Genomic DNA, 20,754 nt, shown 5'->3' with positions numbered 1-20,754 from the left:
TAACAGTATAATCTGAAAACAATTTAATTGAAGCATTGAAGAAGCCATGAAGATAAAGGTCTTGTGACACAAATCTATTTGCTGCAATTAAAATTGACCACCACCTATAGCCAAAAAAAAAAAAAAAAAAAAAAAACATTTGATGATAGCATCCTAAAGAAAGACAATAATTATAAACAACAAAATCAATCCAATAATAAACAAAAAGAGATATAACAAATACAATTAAAACTCCGTATTAATATTTATTTTCCTTTGTCATCACTAAAATTAAATTTGTTTTATATGTATAATGATAAAATGAATGGTTCGGCAGCAGGTCTATAGTTATCTTAATTCATCATATAATATATCAAATTCAAGCCTTATCTTTCTAGTTTTCAAAGATTCAAACCGCTTATCAATTAGATTTTTATGAGCAAGTTATGACTAATTTACTACTGACTGTTCAGTGGAAATTGAGAAATAGGGGAAACTGAAATGTGTGTGATAATAAAAGGAATGACTCGATGGTGGGGCTACAGTTATCCGAATTAAGAGTATAATATATCAAATTAAAGTCATGTCTGTCTAGTTTCTAAAACCTCTCATCAATTGGATTTTTATTGAGGAAGTTATGGTCAATTTACTACTGACTGTTCAGTGGAAATCGAAATGTGTGTGATGATATAATGGATGGTTTGGTAGTGGGGCTACATTTATCAAAATTAAGCATATAATATATCAAATTAAAGCTCTATCTGTCTAGTTTCCAAAGATTTAAACCTCTCATCAATTGAAATTTTATTGAGAAAGTTATAGTCAAGTTACTATTGACTGTTCAATGGAAACCGAAATACGTGTGATGATAAAAGGAACTGTTCGACAACAAGGCGATAATTATCCAAATTAAGCGTATAATATATCAAATTAAAGCCCTATCTATCTAGTTTCTAAATATTCAAGCCTCTCATCAATTAAATTCTTATTGAGCAAATTATTGTCAATTTACTACTGATTGTTTAATGGAAACCTAAATGTGTGTAATGATAAAAATGAATAGTTTACTAAAGCTACATGGTTTAGCATCAAACATCAGTTGATATTTGTTAAATAAATGAAATTAGTTATATTCGACAACAACCTCTTTTCATGATATATGTATGTAACATAAAAAGATATCAACAAAAAGACAAAGAATAATTACAATTAAAACTACATATCAATATTTGTTTTCCTTTAAGGATAATAATAATAGTTCAGTATATTTTAAATGATTTACTAAAGCTACATGGTTCGACAACACACATCAGATGATATTTGTGATACAAATAAAAATTTTTGTATTTAGCAACAACCTGTTTTCGATATATGTATGTAACATAAAAAAATATCAACAAAAAGAGTTAGAACAAATACAATTAAAACTGTATATCAATATTTGTTTTCCTTTGTCATCACTAAAATTGAATTTGTTTTATGTGTGTGATGATAAAATAAATGGTCCGGCAATGGAGCTATAGTTATAAAAATTAAGTGTATAATATAGCAAATTAAAGCCCTATCTGTCTAGTTTCTAAAGATTCAAACCTCTCATCAATTGGATTTTTATTGAGTTAGTTATGACCAATTTATTATTGATTGTTCAGTAGAAATCGAGAAACATGGGAAACCGAAATGTGTCCGATGATAAAAGGAATGGTTCAAAAATGGGGCTACATTTATCTAAATTAAGTGTATAATATATCAAATTAAAGACTTATCTGTCCAGTTTCTAAAGATTCAAACTTCTCATCAATTGAAGTTTTTATTGAGTAAGTTATGGTCAATTTACTACTGACTGTTCAATAGAAACCAAAATGTGTGCGAAAATAAAAGGAATGGTTCGGCAGTGGGGCTAAAGTTATCCAAATTAAGCATATAATATATCCAATTAAATTTCTATCTGTCTAGTTTTCAAATATTTAAACCGCTCACCAGTTGGATTTTTATTGAGCAAGTTATAACTAATTTATTACTGACTATTTAGTGGAAATCGAGAAACAGGGGAAACAAATATATGTGTGAAGATAAAAGGAATAGTTTGGAACTGGGGCTACAGTTATCCAAATTTAGTATATAATATATTAATTTAAATCCCTGTCTGTCTAGTTTCTAAAGATTCAAACCTCTCATCAATTGAATTTTTATTAAGCAAGTTATGGTCAATTTACTACTGACTGTTCAGTAGAAGTCGAAATGTGTGTGATGATAAAAAGAATGGTTCGGCAGTGGGGCTACAGTTATCCAAATTATTTATCAAATTAATGCACTATTTGTCTAGTTTCTAGAGATTCAATCCTCTCATCAATTGGATTTTTATTGAGCAAGTTATAGTTAATTTACTACTGATTGTTCAGTGGAAACCAAAATGCATATGTTAAATAAATGAAATTAGTTATATTTAGCAACAACCTCTTTTCATAGCATATAGTTCGATAATAAACATCAGATGATATATTTGATACAAATAAAATTTGTTATATCCAGTAACAATATGTTTTCGATATATGTATGTAACATAAAAAGATATCAACAAAAAGAGATAGAACAAATACAATTAAAACCAATGTTTTAAAACCCGGCCTAGCCTGGCCGGTTTAACCGGGACTCGAAAGCTTCAATGAGCCGGGTTTATATTTTTCCTATTCACCCAAAATCCTAGGATTTGGAATGATGATTGGCAAACAATTGACCGCCGGGATGTTGGGGCTTTTGAAGAGAAAGTGCTGGTGAATGCAATGGTGGTGACGGAGTTGATTTCCGATGAGTAAAGCGATCGAAAATCGAACAAAACTAGCAGCAGCAACAACCGGCTTTTGCCGGCGATTGGCGAGGCTAATGGGGGTGGGGTGAGGTGGGTTCTGGTCAGGAGGAAGAGGAGAGTAATTTCTAGGTGATGGGGACGGTTGTTGATGCCGACGTCAATGAAATCTGGCCGAAATTGAACTTATTTCGTCCAGATCTTGGGTATATTTTAAGGGGAATGGACTAAAGGGACGATTGGGGTTGCATCTGGGGTGTCGTCGCTGCCAACCAATCACCAGCCAATTTGTATTTAGGGTGTGTTTGCCAAATTTCAAACCTATAGAGACTTAAATAATTTTTAGGGGTGTATTTGCTGAATTTTAGAAGTTTTTGTTAACCCAGGATCTGACAACTTTGCCGGGTTTCACCCCGGGTTGGTTTTAAAACATTGATTAAAACTATATATCAATATTTGTTTTCCTTTGTCATTACTAAAATTTAATTGGTTTTATGTGCGTGATAATAAAATGAATGGTTCGGCAGTGGGGCTACAGTTATCAAAATTAAGTGTATAATATATCAAATTAAAGTTATATCTGTCTAGTTTCTAAAGATTCAAACCTCTCATCAATTGGATTTTTATTGAATAAGTTATGGCTAATTTACTACTGATTGTTTAGTGGAAATCGAGAAACATAGGAAACTAAAATATGTGTGATGATAAAGGGAATGGTTCGGCAGTAGGGCTATAGTTATCCAAATTAAGCTTATAATATACCAAATTTTTGTCTAGTTTCTAAATATTCAAACCTCTCATCAATTGGAGTTTTATTGAGCAAGTTATGATCAATTTACTATTGACTGTTCGGTGAAAACCAAAATGTGTGTGATGATAAAATGAATGGTTTGGCAGTGGGGCTACAGTTATCTAAATTAAGCATATAATATATCAAATTAAAGCCCTATTTGTTTAGTTTTCAAAGATTCAAACCGCTCATCAATTGGATTTTTATTGAGTAAGTTATGACTAATTTATTACTGACTATTCAGTAGAAATTGAGAAATAGGGGAAACCAAAATGTGTATGATAATAAAATGAATGGATCGTCTGTGGGACTATAGTTATCAAAATTAAGCATATAATATATAAATTTAAAGCCTTGTTTGTCTAGTTTCTAAAGATGCAAACCTCTCATCAATTGGATTTTTATTGAGTAAGCTATGGTCAATTTACTACTGACTGATCAATGGAAGCTGAAATGTGTGTGATGATGAAAGGAATGGTTCGGTAGTGGGGTTACAGTTATCCAAATTAAAGCATTGTCTATATAGTTTCTAAAGATTCAATCCTCCCATCAGTTGGATTTTTATTGAGTAAGCTATGGTCAATTTACTACTGACTGATCAATGGAAGCTGAAATGTGTGTGATGATGAAAGGAATGGTTCGGTAGTGGGGTTACAGTTATCCAAATTAAAGCATTGTCTATATAGTTTCTAAAGATTCAATCCTCCCATCAGTTGGATTTTTATTGAGTAAGCTATGGTCAATTTACTATGAATTATTCAGTGGAAATCGAAATGCGTGTGATGATAAAATGAATGGTTTCCTTAACCCAAATTTAAGGGTTTATCATATTAGGACTAATAAGAAATATTTCAAATAACACCTATTAATTGGAAAACAAAATCAGCCAAAATTAATTAATTTAACATATATACTCGCACATCAGCAAGATATAAACAATTAGTCATTCATATAACAAATTAAAATATACGAATGTTTTTACAAAAAAATATATTCAACACAAATGAACTGTTTCTACTAATATAGATATGACACATACTCACAGTTCAGCTGACAATAGGATCATCCTCGATTTGATTTTAGTAAAGTACATGAACATTTCCTTGAAAACAAACATAACAAAATTTAATCGATCTTTATATTAAGATTGTTAAGAAACAATTATTCATTCGTATAACAACTGTTACCTGAAAACGAAATCAACAAAAGTTAATTGATCTTCATATTAAAATTGTTAAGGAATATACTTACCGTTTCAGGACTAACATAATTAATCATTCAAATAGATTGACTAAACAAAAACAATCATTCAACCAAATAATAACCGTTAAAATAGTTACGAGATATACTTACAATTTCGTATTAAAATAGTTAGAAGATATACTTACAGCTCAAAATAACAAATCAAAATAACAACTCATTTGACAAGGTCAATCGGACATCCTTCCTTTATTCCATGCCAATTCATGAATCTCTGACCTGTAAACAATAATAAAAACATAAATAAATAAAAAATCATCGATTAACAAAATCATGAATAACAGACGTATCATTGACACAAACTAACATGACCTATAAACAATTAACAAAAGACCAAACATATTGTTGACACTAACTAACATGTTGCGATAATACACAACTGAACATACACCCATTTTATAACCCATTTTTAAGATATTTCGAATTCCAACACAATTAAATACAAAGAAAGGTTTGCAATGTTAGTACAATGCACCTATATAATTATTAATAAACATGTACGTTTTTACTACCAATGCAATGCACCTATGTAATCCAATATTTATGTCTATGTATTTAGACTTTGTAATACCAATGCAATAATTAATATTGTCTACATCATCACTAATATAATTCAACTACCTGACAATCACAAATCTAAAGTGTCATTATGGTTAGACCTTTAGAATATCAATACAATGCACGTATATAATTAGTATTATTATTAATTATTAATACAACCAATGCAATGCACCTATGTAATCCAATCTTTATGTCTATTTATTTAGACTTTGAAATACCAATGCTGCAATTAATATTGTCTATATCATCATCAATAAAATTTAATTATATGACAATCACAAATCCAAAGTGTCATTATGGTTAGACCTTTAGAATGTTAATACAATGCACCTGTATTATTATTATTAATAATAATACAGATTCCATTTTTTCAAATTAATTAATAATTATAAATGGAACAATAAATACTAATCAAACATGTCAGGATAGAACGGCTTGTCAATCAAATATGTCAAAATAGAGCAATTTTAAATCTTCCAAAATGTGTCACGTGATAATCAACCCATATGGGTATTTAAGTTTATATATATATATATATATATATATATATATTCAGTTTTTTTAATTAATTAATAATAAGATAGAACAAAAATACTAACCCAATATGTCAAGATAGAACGACTTGTCAATCCAATGTGAAAATGAAACAATTTAGAGCTTTCAAATATGCTACATGACAGTCAAACTATACGGGTATTCAGCTTATATATATATAATTTATAATTTATTTATATTAAATCAAAATAACACCTTTAATATTATTATTATTATTATTATAATGGTTAGTTGGTAAATAAAGCTGATTCCTCGCAATTTGGACATGTTCAAAAGAATTGATTTGATACATCATACATCCAAGTCACGTTCAAATTGGACCTAGCCCAGCATAGCCTAGGGTCCACATATAATCATCAACCTATATAAGCCTCCTAAAAGCAAGTTCTACACTACAGTATGACACTGAAACAGAGCAAATTGTTTGCGATCAGTGCAAAGAATGAATTGATTTGATGCTACTATAAGGCAGGAGAGTGGAATTGGCAGGTCTGTATACTCTATACGTCAATGATTAATTGAGGCAAGTAATTTTTCTTCTTCTTTTGGTACTTCAGTCATTGGAAGCTGGAAGCTTGTCTTGGTTATTTTATTCCACTCGTTTTCTACTCGAAAAAATATCCACTGGAACCGCCGGAGCATCTCCAAGACAGTGACTGCAAACACGGTCAGGTAGTTATGGCGCAGATGAGCAGAGAGTTTGTATGTCCACGAGCAACGGAGGATCAGGTTGCTTCCAAGAACCCAGAAATATACCTGCAATTCCACAAAACAAAAATTGTGTTAAACTCTCCAGCAGAAAAGGATATCCAATCATACCAGATGTATCTAAATCTTACCCATTGCCGCCCATATAACAGGTTTGAACAATAGTTTGGTCTGTTGAACTTGAAAATCCTGGAGAAGACGCTGGAAAACAAGGTAAAAACATGTTAATATTCATGCATAGCATGAGCACATGAAGAATTCTGTCACTGCTTAATTCAAAGTTGTGCTTGTTTAGGAGTATATCTAGCACTAAACGCAACCCATATTGTGCAGCTTTCAATAAAAAAAATAAACAAAGATCAATTTAGATTTAATTAAATTTACGGTTCTACAAAGCTATACATTGAATCTACGGCTACTATTGAATTGAAAAGCCGTTTTTCCCTTCACTCTCACTATTTCTTTCCAACAAAAAAGGACATGATATCCTCTCTCTATCTTATCCTTTCCCTTATTCCATCCCTCCTACGATATGAAATGGTAATGTCATTGTAAAAGGCAAGCACATGAATCTAAATTTTTGGGTAAAAAGAACGCTTTAGCATACCTCAGGTCCCAATCTCGAGTTACATCCCAGTAGAATGAATACAGTGAGTTAATAACACTAGAGAGAAGCCAAAGTGGTCGATAAATGGATGTCCACATATCAGGTAAGACGTGATATTTTAGAGCTGAAAGAAATATCACTGGGACTGCAGTTGAATATTTAAAAGCTGAAAACCACATGCCAACAGCATTAGGATGATAATATAGCAGAGAAGAATAAATGAATACAAGACAGTCATTTATAGCAATGACAAGTGAGCACGTTTTTATACAAGGATATAAATAAACCAGCCATAGCATTTTTATTTCTCCAAAATGGAAATACTAGATAGTATTAAAAAAACAAGAAGAAATAGTTAACGGAGGCATTACCATTTAAAAGCGTTGTCTTTTCCTTTGTATCCTTGTACTGACGAAGACATTGCAATAAGCGACAAAGATAAGGGACAACAAGCACCAGTGGGATAGCTATTGAGTGACTTCCACAAACCGAATCAGCTTCAAACCATGCAATTGTAGCAACCTACATTTAAGGAAACCCCATCTTGGTTATCCATGACTAAAGCATAGTGTTAAATATTATTCTATAACGTGGACTGGTGATTTAACAGCAACTAAATCTCATAGGGTATCACAATAAAGAATAACACTTCCAGTTCACTACAATTTGCAGCACAAGGATTGTTAAGATGTTTTAAATGTTTGATGTCATACATGCATGTGTGAGGTATTCTGGTACATGCACTTCATTTTTTATTTTGCATCTCTCCCTTCTCCCAATGTCCAATTTAAAACCTTACAAGGACAATAAAATATATAATTGCTGAAGAAGCAAAATACAATAGTGTTATAAATAAAGAAATGTAGCTGTAGTGTGATTCAGATCAGAATTAATAGAAGAGTAATAACAATGCTACAGAGCCTTCATCAAATAATTGCATATAGAGTAAAATATATCTCCAATATTAAAATACTAACCTGTTGGTGAACCATTCGACAGACTGAACGCTCCAGATCTGAAAATACCTGCATATAATTAACAATTACAAGCAACAAGAAAAAATAATGCAGCTTAAAGTTTAGACAGAAATTTCACAGAGAAATAGCTTTAGGTAAGGATAAAGATGGATTAAGAGTTTAAGGCAGTTGGACATTCAATACTATCACAGTTATTTGCATCTAAATAACAGTAAAGAAGAGTTTTCCACGAGAATACAAGAATTGTATGAAAAAAAATTATAACGTGTCTCAAATTCACACAACTTGTAGTCAATGGAAGTAGAAAAGGCAGTTTTCTTTAGAAAATGGGTAAATAAGGCTGTAGGTTCATACCTTTGCCATGGAGGTCAGAATATCAGCCAAGAAAAAGTCAGGAAATGTAATTGGCTGTTACACAGAAAACATCCATTGCGATAAAAAACAATGAGCTTCAAATCTGTTAAATGTCAATTAACTTTAGGAAAATCACTACTTAAATGTAGTTACATTTTCCAGGTCATTTCAATGACAATAAAAAGCAATACTTGCCTGAAGTGGAAGAGCTATTCTCCATAGTGTCCTCAATAAGAAGTAACGAGATGACAAATAGAAGATATCAAAGGGGAATATAAGAACCACAGCAATGGCGATATATAGGAGTACCTGCACTAGAAACATGTAAAGATTAGCACTATTTATCTACAAGAGATAGAGGCAAGGTTAGTGAGCCAATTTTTGCTACTTAACACAAAGAGTACTGTAAAGTAGAAACTGCAACCAAGTTTTGACACAATTTTTACCTAAAAAGTTGACAAAAGAAAGATCCATTGAAAAAAAAAGTGAATCGCAAAGGTATCTATGCCATAAAAAATGTTATCTGAACAGACAACCACATCTCTTATCGCAGCACTTATTAAGTATTGAAGAAACAGATAAAGAAACTAGAAGCATAATTATTGCAGTGCGCTGAAAACTAGTGTCTGATGCAAGAAATCAAAATCCAAGGATAGCAAAGGTAGGAGTAAATCAAGAAGCAGAACAGATATTACACTGGTTGTGATGCCGCCAATGACACTTCTCCATGAGAGTAGAGATAAAGGTATGCTGTCATGCTAGATGGGACAATAATTGTCATCCAAGTGCTACACTGCATATACCAAATCAGAAATTGAATTTCTTGCCTCAATACTGAATCTTAAACTAAGTAAAGTAAGATAAAAAATGTGTCAAATTTATAACAAGAAAAGTTAGTAAGTTGAAACACCAAGATAAATACAATTGATATGAAATGCAAAGCTCAGTACCTTCCATATTTCCTTGTGAGTAAGGTGGTTTTGATCAAGATCAAATATTTTTGTATAATTGACACTGCCTTGCGAGAAGACCCATAAGTTTACTCCCCAGAGCCAAACCATCATTGTCTGCAACAAGAATGGTGCAAACGTAAATTTCCAATTTTCCATAAAAATCTGATATCTTTGAGAAAAATGTCAACTCACCACAAGGAGGAGAGGATTATAGTACAAAAATGCTTCATAGAAGAATAAGTCACGCAAGTCTACACCCATTCTCATAACAGAATCCCATCCAATCTGGTCAATTTAAAAATAAAAAAAATCAGCAACAAAACTCTGGAACAAACTGATAAAGAAATTTCTCCAAAATTACAGCACTGACCTTGCAGCAACTAAAACCCCACATAAGAAACAATATTACCTGAAAAAAACAATCCACATTATAAATTCAAAATATAGAATCTCCAAAACGAAAATTCTGATAAAAATTTAATTAACAGTAAATGACCTAAATCACCTTGAACCTCCATAAAAAGGTTGGAGATGGACCGGATGGCATTACTGGTGAACTGATACTCTTCATTTCATTTGAGTTAGCACCAATGAAATCACACAGTCTTCCTCAACACTTCCGGCCTCGCCTGTACCACAAGCAAATGTCAATTGAAATTCCGAAGTTACAAGTTTACAAGAGTGATATATCGGTAATTCATGACGAAATTGAAAAGAACGGGGCGGAGAATTGAGTGCTAACTTACCGGATTGAATAAACGACGCCGTGATTGTCAGATCTGATATAAAAGATTGTCGTCGAGACTTGAATGCTAAGGTATCTCTCACCCGATAAATTGTGGTTTCTTACACTCCTGTTGTGCGGTCTTCAGTTCAGATGATTGACTTAGTACGATATCTTGCCACGTTCATTATTATGGGAAATATCAAATATTGAATTCCTCTGTTTAATTCGTTAATTAAACTTCATTTGGGCTTAAATGGCCGCATCTGAAAAAATAGCCCATATTAGTTCGTTTATTTAATATAAATATCCATAACATATAAATTCTTTAATTTATTTATTTATTAACCAATTATCCGGCCGTGCATCCCGACTAATCTTCAGGGGAGGATTAGCACAGCAACTCACTGTCATGACCCTCTACTTAAATCTTGGGACCCAGAGAAATTTAAATCAGAAACCATGTGTCTAAACCATACATTTTAGCGCTCGTCTTATCATTTGGACCATCCAAGGGTGGATAATTCTCTAATTTATTGCGTATATAATATACACAAGTTAACTATTATTTATATTTTATAATTAAAAAAAGAAGGGGTTATACTTATTTGTTATTTCTATCTTTTATGACTTTTACGGAGTACTGTTTGATTTGGGCATCAATTTGGTCAAATATAAATGCAAATAAAAGAATCATTCGGATACATGCTTAATACAATACAGGCTTCCTTCTTACTTATAAAAGAAATTGTATCAATGAGTTGGAGATTAGGGAGATTTTTTTGTTGGCGCAATACAACTTATATTGTGCCAGATTTCTTGAAGAAACTGTGATTCAACAGCTGCTCAGCAGTCGGTCTCTTTTCCGGGGTCATGACCTAAACAAATCTTCACCATATTCCAGAAGTGCTTGGATAACTTACTTCTATAGCAGTACCTGATATCCCATGTGGGTATTTTAGAGCGTTTAACCAAAATTTTGATCATATCATCCAATAGTTGGTGATTAGAGACTCGAATTGAACCACCATTAACTAATTGTAGTACAGTATTACTTCCAATAAGCCATATGTCACTCTGACAGATATAATAATTATCACCAAATATTACTACTTCATGGCAGCAACCCAAGTGGAGATAGAGGAGGAGGAGGAGGAGGAGGAGGAAGGGGACGGCGTAGAATTTTCATCAACAATGTAATGGTGTTCATAGATAGAGCCCGCAAAAGCAAAGCATAATATGACGATGTGCATGTTTGATGAAGATGTGTCCAGCATGAATATCTTTATGAAGCAAGCTCTGTTTATGTAGATAAATTAGAGCTTTAACAGTTTCCCTGAGGCAGTCTTCTGCCAAACCAAATTTGTGTAAAAAGGACACGATTGTTTCAAGAGAACAATTCATAAAAGGCATTTCAGCATAAAACATTTCTTCATAAATTAATGTTTTATAAATTGGCAGTATGTTTTAATGGCTCAAATTCTTGTGCCTATAAATGTCTCGTGCCAGCTTTGTATATACTTCCCTTTGATTTATATTAATCACCTTCAAACCAACAAAAACTGGAACTGAAATTTCATGTACGAATTCAGGATAACTTGGAACGGACACTGCTCTGTAGACAGTAGCTCCAGAAGCAGAAGCACTGCCAACCTCATACAGAATGATATAATCGTTTTCTGCTGTGACGATCTGCTTGGGTCTATAACCATATTCAATTTCTTCGACTTCGGCCATTATCAGAAGCTTAATAGAATTAAATGTTTACGAAAATTAAATATTTTTGATTTAAGCAATTAACACTAGCTGGCAACTAAATTGGAGTAATTAATGATATATAATTGACTTGACTATACTAACGGCCAACGACAGTTACTACAAACTAATTGCATGACCTTTTTTTTTTTCTTGTAACTTTTAAGAATCCACTGTTCTATTTTATTACAACCTAATTTTGTTAATTTTTCAGAAAAACAAACAGGGCGGGGGGCGGCTGCAGGAATTGCTATATTATCTCTTAATGCTCTAGTTTCACACCATTCGTACCGGCTTAATTTCTTATGCACGAACGACGTAGTTGAGTATGAAAGACATCGATCTATCCACGTTAATGAAGACTGAAACTTGGAATTAGATACTTGTGGCTGTGGATGGAGTAGCTGCATATTCTGTGTCCATAACCTCAATGATCTTATTGGCTATCGCACCAGCATAAACTGAAGAACCTTCATATATCTGCAAAATTAGAAATAAACATAAATCTCTCAGAAAACACTCCATGGAGAAGATGGGTTTGGTAAAGAAGAGTAATCCACATCCACCTTTGTGTTGAACAGATAGCTGTAATAATCACCAATGTGGCCACCGGCAACATGGTGGGGATCCAAATGAAGCTCGTCAAGAACTTTAGAAACAAATAACAAGCAGTCGATCTTCTTTCGTTGAACGAGTTTGATGGTTACTTCATCGTCAATGATACGAACATCAACCTCAGTATCCTTGGATTTTCTCTGAAGCCAGGAACTCCTTAAAGAACCGCTATAGGACTGCTCAACATCCCCTACAGCATCGTCTTCTGTCTTGTGCCTCTTGATTCTCTCTCTACCACATCTTTTTCTCTCAACTAGTAATTTGAGCTCGTTAACTGTTCTAAGAAGCTCTTTGGTGTACTCAATAGCATCTCCCACAATTGAGGCTCTATCGATCTTTGTTATGCATGTGCAAAATTGTTATATTAGTAGCTGGTATGACATAATATAAACATTAATTACCACGAAATTAAAGAGAAGCAGAAACATGTACCTTGCTAGGGTTAGGAAGCAAATTCCTCAGGGCCGTGTACTTTTTATTGAAGTGTTCTCTCCTTTGCCGCTCCGTGGTAAAGGGCTTTTTCTTCTTGCCATTTCCACTCCCTCTAACAATACAAGCCATGTCCCTTGTAAACTCCAGCATCCCTCCATCCTCATCTTGGTAAGCCTTTACTCCGTTTGAATCTCTCTCATCCCCAAACAAAGAATTAGCATCACTTCTTGAGGTTGGCAAGTTGTACCCATGGGGTATAGATGGCAATAATTCCCTAAACAAAGGAGGTTGTGGGGACAGGTTGAGATGAAATAATGGATCATACAAAACGGAGGTGCTATCTGAGGCTGGGAGGTCTTCGATAAAGCCCAAAGGAGTAGTGTCATGGTTTGAGTTTGCGAAGGAGATGGATGAATTTGGAAGCAAAGAGCATCTGGGCAACTGAAAGAGATTGAGAAGGTCTGGTGTTTGGGGTAATGAATTGATATTGAAGCTCCTATGGCCATTTTGTTGTGGGTCATCTTGATTAAAACCTATATCACCGGTGTTCCAGTTGGAGTGATCATATGAAAGAAGCTGATTACGGTCGTCAACCACTTGTTGCATCATATGGGACCTATAGGTATTATTATCACAGTTTTCCACATTGAAGGACAAATACTTTTGTAACTCTAGTTCCATAGCGGAAACAGATGTATCTTCTTGGTGATTGTGGTGATGATAAGAAAGTTCCTCAGCAGAGAGCTCCAGATTCTCTTCAAATTGCTTCTGGTTGTTTGCCATAGCTTGAGCAAACCCAGAATATACACCCTCTGCCATGGAGTTATTGGGATCGAAGCACCCTGGTTCCTCATACATTTTAGAATGTTTAATATCTGCATCAATCAACGTGAGAAAACCAGTACATGTAAGTAGAATGAATTTCACCAAAAAACAAAAAAAAAACTACACAAGTTATGAAACAAAACTTTAACCTTTGAAAATTGCAATTACTAATATTGGAAGCACAAAAATATAGGAGACCCTCCAATCAGCCTTAAATGTTGAAAGAGCTAGTCTTAAAAGGAAAGACAGAATGTCTTTTCTCTCACTATTATAGAGATGAGTGTTTGGAAAAATGCAGACATATAAACAGAATTACGTCTAGGAAGGAAAGACCGACGGATTTTCTTTCTTTTTGTAGAGTTTCCGTCTTACTGACTAATAGTATTTTCCATCTTCATCTTTTAGAACACTTTTCTCCCTCACCCGTAGACCTGGCAAAACGGGCGGGTGAACTGAGTGCGGGTCGGGTCCAAAAGGGTGCGGTTCCCATGGATACGCGCCCAAAGCAAGTTGATCTATACGGGTCTATATATTGGACTTGTACCTTATCTTATACGGGTATGGATGGACCTACGGGTACCCATACTATTCATGAAAATAAGAATCAAGCAAAACCAGTAAGTATGAAATTTCCGGGGGCATATTGACAAGAAAAAATCAAGGCTGCAACTTTACTTTTCAATCAAAAAGAAGACTACAGTGTATGATTGATTTTCTTTGGCTCTGATCTACATCCAACAGTCGATATTTTTCGAATGACAGATAAAAGTTGAAATCTTAAATGTATTCCAATTTTATCCTTGCCAATTGAGCTAGCTGGTTTGAGAAATAGAGAGGCTTTACTTAGAAGAGAAGACAGGAGTCTCATCTACAGTTGTATGCATGTAGAGTGTAATTAAATTCTCGAAGATGGACCAACCCCACAAAAAATTACAAATAAAAATCATTAAGAAAATACCTGCAATTGCTTTGACTTCCCTTAAAATTTAAATCACTCGGGATATTTACAGCCACCAAACAGTGACTATTTCTCTTCAGTTTCAGAATAAGCACAAACAAACACACAAGGACTAAGACAGCCAATGAATTTGACTAATTTTAAAAAAACAAGAGATGAAGAAAACAAAAGAAACCCGACTGCAGAGGAAAAGGACAAAAATTAGAGAGGGAAAGGAAATCGCATTTTTCCTTCCACTCACAGAGTAAGAATCAAAGAAAGCAAGAACCTAAAAAATACTTCAGGAACTAACCTTTAAGACTGAGAAACTGGAAACTTGTTCCGTCTTTTCTGCCGAAAGCAACCTAATATAGCTGATCTTCAAACTTCTCTTCCAACTGTAACCAAGAAATGATTCCAAGAGTTGCCAATTCTAATCATCTCTCTCCCTGCACTTAGTCTCAATAAACTTCGTTCTTATTTGAAAAATGTTACACTCATAACTTCTATTAATAAACTTTTTTTCACAATTTCGATATGATAATTCGTAATTGGTCAATTCGCACATAATAGATTAACCAATTACGAATTGTCACGTCGGGATTGTGAGAATAGATTGTAGGTGTAACATTATTCATTTTATTAATATAGTTTTAAGGATTTCGTTTTTTTAGAGATTTTGTTTTATTATTATTTAAAAAAAAAATACGAATGGCTGTGGGTGTACCCGGCTCACCCGCATAATAAGCAGATTAGACTAGATACGGGTCTAATTTCCACAGGTTCATAAGGCTTAACCCATGCCCTATATTATTTATCCGAAATTCCGAGCACAAGTCGACCCGCGTGTCCGACCCGTTTTGCCAAATCTCACCTGTAACTCTTTTTTTGTACGCATATTTTAAGAGAATGGCATACTTGTAATTTGAGTATTCACAAAATTTATGGTTAGTCTGCCAAAGTGTGTTAGTTTAGGTGGGAGCTGTAAATTACTGTGTTTTCTATAGGGAGAACGACATTTTCCCACCCAAGGTTTGACAAAATAACACTATCCCACCCTTCAAATTTAAAAATAACACTTTCCCACCCTTTGTTAGGTTCTGTTATATTTTCTATTAATATTTTACTGAAAAGACAAAAGTTTTCTTAAAAATTTGACTTTATAAATTTTTAATTAGCTAAAAAATTAAAAAAGAAAAAGTAGTTAATCCCACCTAAAAAGTTAAGAGTAATGCTATAAAATTGTTTAAAATTAAATGATCTTAATTTTTATTTATTTATAATGTTATCGATATCTCATCACTATTATTCAATAATCTATTAAATTTATAATGTTTTTCATTTTTCCTAATTAATATAAAAAATCAATATTCCTAATTAATTAAATAAAAAAAAAATCTTTATACTTGAACTAATAAATAATCGAGTAAAGATTTTGACTTAATTAAATTTTAATTTATAATAAATAAATTAAGAAATAAATTATTTAAGAGTATTTTCGTCTTTTCAGCTAAATATTAGTAGAAAATACTAATAGAACTTGACTAGGGGTGGGAAAGTGTCATTTTAAAACTTGATGGGTGGGAAAGTGTCATTCCGTCAAACCTTGGGTGTGAAAATGTTGCTCTCCCTTTTTTATACCTGTTAATGTGTGTGGACCCCACCATCTCCTGACTCTCCATGCGAACCGCCCTCTCAAACTAACTATTATAACCGTTTAGCCTTTAACAACCATAAAGATATCATTTGTTATCCAAACTAAATAACTCCATGATCAGCAGGGAATTGAATTTTTTTTTTTTTTTTTAAATTTTTTAACTACAAATCCAACTCCATTATTTTACAATTCATGGAAAGTTTGTGTCACACTAACTACTCTCAATAATATTTATATTAAATTACGCTGACAAAATTCTTTTTTCTTTTTTTTTAAACTCCAAGTTGAAATCATTAACCTGTTACTTCTTTAAAGAGTTTTAAATTGGAGACAAGTTAAGAATGGGTAGACAATTGGTTACATGGAGAAAGCTAGATACATATCAAACTGACAAGATCACTCTAATTAGTTACGTAAAGAGAGAACCTTTGAGGTTGAGTTGGATAGAGGGCAAGAAACTGTATATGTTATTATAGAAAAAGAGTTTGTTTTGTTTAACAATGTCTGTAGATTAATTTAAACAAATTAATAAATAAATGGTTTAGATTAAATTGATATAGTTTTATTGGATGTAAGTTTCCACGATCTAACAAAATTGCACTCAAAACACATGTTGGATGTGCCTTTGTAAAGAAAATTCGTTAATAATGTCTTAAATCCATTTCTAAAGGCATTGAACTGGACGGTTTACAGGAAGCAAGCTAGTCGTGTGCTGCCATTCCCAATCAAACAAGACGTGTTCCAAAATTCAAACTGATCTCATGACGGTTGGACATCTGATGGTAAGTTCAGTGTCTTTAAGCAGCCAATTACTAAGCGCTTTGTTGCTTTGGTTATTGCTTCTAGGACTGTCATCCCTCGATCACCATGGCACAGCTGCTACGAATCACGAAACAAAACTTTAACCTTTGAAAATTGCAATTACTAATATTGGAAGCACAAAAATATGGGAGACCCTCCAATCAACCTTAAATGTTGAAAGAGCTAGTCTTAAAAGGAAAGACTGAATGTCTTTTCTCTCAGTATTATAGAGATGAGTGTTTGGAAAAATGCAGACATATAAACAGAATTACGTCTAGGAAGGAAAGACCGACGGATTTTCTTTCTTTTTGTAGAGTTTCCGTCTTACTGACTAATAGTATTTTCCATCTTCATCTTTTAGGACACTTTTCTCCCTCACCCGTAGACCTGGCAAAACAGGCGGGTGAACTGAGTGCGGGTCGGGTCCAAAAGGGTGCGGTTCCCATGGATACGCGCCCAAAGCAAGTTGATCTAAACGGGTCTGTATATTGGACTCGTACCTTACCTTATACGGGTATAGGTGAACTTACGGGTTTCATAAAAATAAGAATCAAGCAAAACCAATATGTAATTTCCGGGGGCATATTGACAAGAAAAAATCAAGGCTGCAACTCTACTTTTCAATCAAAAAGAAGACTACAATATATGATTGATTTTCTTTGGCTCTGATCTACATCCAACGGTCGATATTTTTCGAATGACAGATAAAAGTTTAAATCTTAAATGTATTCCAATTTTATCCTTGCCAATTGAGCTAGCTATTTTGAGAAAGAGAGAGGCTTTACTTAGAAGAGAAGACAGGAGTCTCATCTACAGTGGTATGCATGTAGAGTGTAATTAAATTCTCCAAGATGGACCAACCCCACAAAAAATTACAAATCAAAATCATTAAGAAAATACCTTCAATTGCTTTGACTTCCCTTAAAATTTAAATCACTCAGGATATTTACAGCCACCAAACAGTGACTATTTCTCTTCAGTTTCAGAATAAGCACAAACAAACACATGAGGACTAAGACAGCCAATGAATTTGACTAATTTAAAAAAAAACAAGAGATGAAGAAAACCCGACTGTAGAGGAAAAGAACAAAAATTAGAGAGTGAAAGGAAATCACTTTTTTCCTTCCACTCACCGAGTAAGAATCAAAGAAAGCAAGAACCTAAAAAATACTTCAGGAACTAACCTTTAAGACTGAGAAACTGGAAACCTGTTCCGTCTTTTCTGCCGAAAGCAACCTAATATAGCTGATCTTCAAACTTCTCTTCCAACTGTAACCAAGAAATGATTCCAAGAGATGCCAACTCTATTCATCTCTCTGTCTCAGCACTTAGTCTAAATAAACTTCATTCTTATTTGGAAAATGTTACACTCACAACTTCTATTAATAAATTTTTTTCACGGCCTTAACGTGATAATTCGTAATTGGTCAATCCGTAATAGATTAACCAATTACGAGTTATCACATCGGGATTGTGAGAATAAATTGTAAGTGTAATATTATTCATTTTATTAATATAGATTTAGGGATTTCGTTTTTTTAGAGAGTTTGTTTTATTATTATTTAAAAAAAAAAATACCAATGCCTGTGGGTATACCCGACTCACCCGCATAAAAAGCAGACTAGGCTAGATACGGGTCTAATTTCCACATGTTCATAAGGCTTAACCCATGCCCTATATTATTTATCAGAAATTCCGAGCACAAGTCGACCCGCGTGTCCGACCCGTTTTGCCAAGTCTCACCTGTAACTCTTTGTTTTGTACGCATATTTTAAGAGAATGGCATACTTGTAATTTGAGTATTCACAAAATTTATGGTTAGTCTGCCAAAGTGTGTTAGTTTCGGTGGGAGCTGTAAATTACTGTGTTTTCTATAGGGTGAACGGCATGTTCCCACCCAAGGTTTGACACAATGACACTTTCTCACCCTTTAAGTTTAAAAATGACACTCTCCTACCCTTTGTTAGGTTTTGTTATGTTTCGTATTAATATTTTATTGAAAAGACAAAAGTTCTCTTAAAAATTTGACTTTATAAATTTTTAATTAGCTAAAAAGTCAAAAAAGAAAAAATAGTTAATCCCACCTAAAAAGTTAAGAGTAATGCTATAAAATTTTTTAAAATTAAATGATCTTAATTTTTATTTATTTATTTATAATGTTATCAATATCTCATCACTATTATTTAATAATCTATTAAATTTATAATGTTTTTCATTTTTCCTAATTAATATAAAAAATCAATATTCCTAATTAATTAAATAAAAAAAATCTTTATACTTGAACTAATAAATAATCGAGTAAAAACTTTGACTTAATTAAATTTTAATTTATAATAAATTAATTAAGAAATAAACTATTTAAAAGTATTTTCTCCTTTTCAACTAAATATTAATAGAAAATACTAATAGAACCTGACAAGACTCACGAGAGGTAGGAAAGTGTCATTTTAAAACTTGATAGGTGGGAAAGTGACATTTTGTCAAACCTTGCGTGTGAAAATGTTGCTCTCCCTTTTTAATACCCTATTAGTGTGTGTGGACCCCCACCATCTCCTGACACTCCATGCGAACCGCCCTCTCAAACTAACTATTATAACCGTTTAGCCTTTAACAACCATAAAGATATCATTTCTTATCCAAACTAAATAACTCCATGATCAGTAGGGAATTATTATTATTATTTTTTTTTTTTAAATTTTGTAACTACAAATCCAACTCCATTATTTTACAATTCATGGAAAGTTTGTGTCACACTAACTACTCTCAATAATATTTATATTCAATTATGCTGACAAAATTATTTTTTATTATTTTTTTTTTTCACTCCAAGTTGAAATCATTAACCTGTTACTTCTTTAAAGAGTTTTAAATTGGAGACAAGTTAAGAATGGGTAGACAATTGGTTAGATGGAAAAAGCTAGATACATATCAAACTGACAAGATCACTCTAATTAGTTACGTAAAGAGAGAACCTTTGAGGTTGAGTTGGATAGAGGGCAAGAAACTATATATGTTATTATAGAAAAAGAGTTTGGTTTGTTTAACAATGTCTGTAGATTAATTTAAACAAATTAACAAATAAATGGTTTAGATTAAAATTGCACTCAAAACACATGTTGGATGTGCCTTTGTAAAGAAAATTCGTTAATAATGTCTTAAATCCATTTCTAAAGGCATTAAACTGGATGGTTTACAGGAAGCAAGCTAGTCGTGTGCTGCCATACCCAATCAAACAAGACTTGTTCCAAAATTCAAACTCATCTCATGACGGTTGGGCATCTGATGGTAAGTTCAGTGTCTTTAAGCAGCCAATTACTAAGCGCTTTGTTGCATTGGTTATTGCTTCCAGGACTGTCATCCCTCAATCACCATGGCACAGCTGCTACGATTGTTGCCAACCTATCGGCATTGCTACCAAAATTGTAAGATTGTCATGGGACGTTCAAAAACTGATGCTTTGA

The 20,754-nt window shown here is 33.1% G+C and overlaps 2 protein-coding genes across 2 annotated transcripts; both read right to left on the bottom strand.

Annotated features, from left to right (window-relative positions):
* Positions 1-6,157: 6,157 nt before the first annotated feature.
* Positions 6,158-10,442, bottom strand: LOC116119581 (SPX and EXS domain-containing protein 3). The gene is made up of 13 exons (XM_031405518.1): positions 10,294-10,442; positions 10,053-10,176; positions 9,918-9,956; positions 9,740-9,832; positions 9,545-9,661; positions 9,292-9,387; positions 8,790-8,903; positions 8,595-8,648; positions 8,241-8,288; positions 7,635-7,785; positions 7,264-7,429; positions 6,788-6,857; positions 6,158-6,704 (listed from the first exon to the last, which is right to left on the bottom strand). The coding sequence occupies exons 2-13, from the start codon at positions 10,116-10,118 to the stop codon at positions 6,456-6,458; spliced, it is 1,263 nt and encodes a 420-aa protein (XP_031261378.1). The 5' UTR covers positions 10,119-10,176; positions 10,294-10,442; the 3' UTR covers positions 6,158-6,455.
* A 1,959-nt stretch (positions 10,443-12,401) lies between these two features.
* On the bottom strand, positions 12,402-13,931 carry LOC116119569 (transcription factor bHLH91-like). Its single transcript, XM_031405503.1, has 4 exons — positions 13,601-13,931; positions 13,074-13,546; positions 12,593-12,976; positions 12,402-12,506 (listed from the first exon to the last, which is right to left on the bottom strand). Exons 1-4 carry the CDS (start codon positions 13,929-13,931, stop codon positions 12,402-12,404), a joined length of 1,293 nt encoding a protein of 430 aa, XP_031261363.1.
* Between the last annotated feature and the right edge of the window lie 6,823 nt (positions 13,932-20,754).

Source organism: Pistacia vera, unplaced genomic scaffold (assembly GCF_008641045.1).
Source record: "Pistacia vera cultivar Batoury unplaced genomic scaffold, PisVer_v2 Contig896, whole genome shotgun sequence".
In the NCBI taxonomy this organism is placed as follows: Eukaryota; Viridiplantae; Streptophyta; class Magnoliopsida; order Sapindales; family Anacardiaceae; genus Pistacia; species Pistacia vera.
The sequence above is the reverse complement of the archived record's forward strand: the minus strand, read 5'-3'. Positions and strand labels throughout refer to the sequence as shown.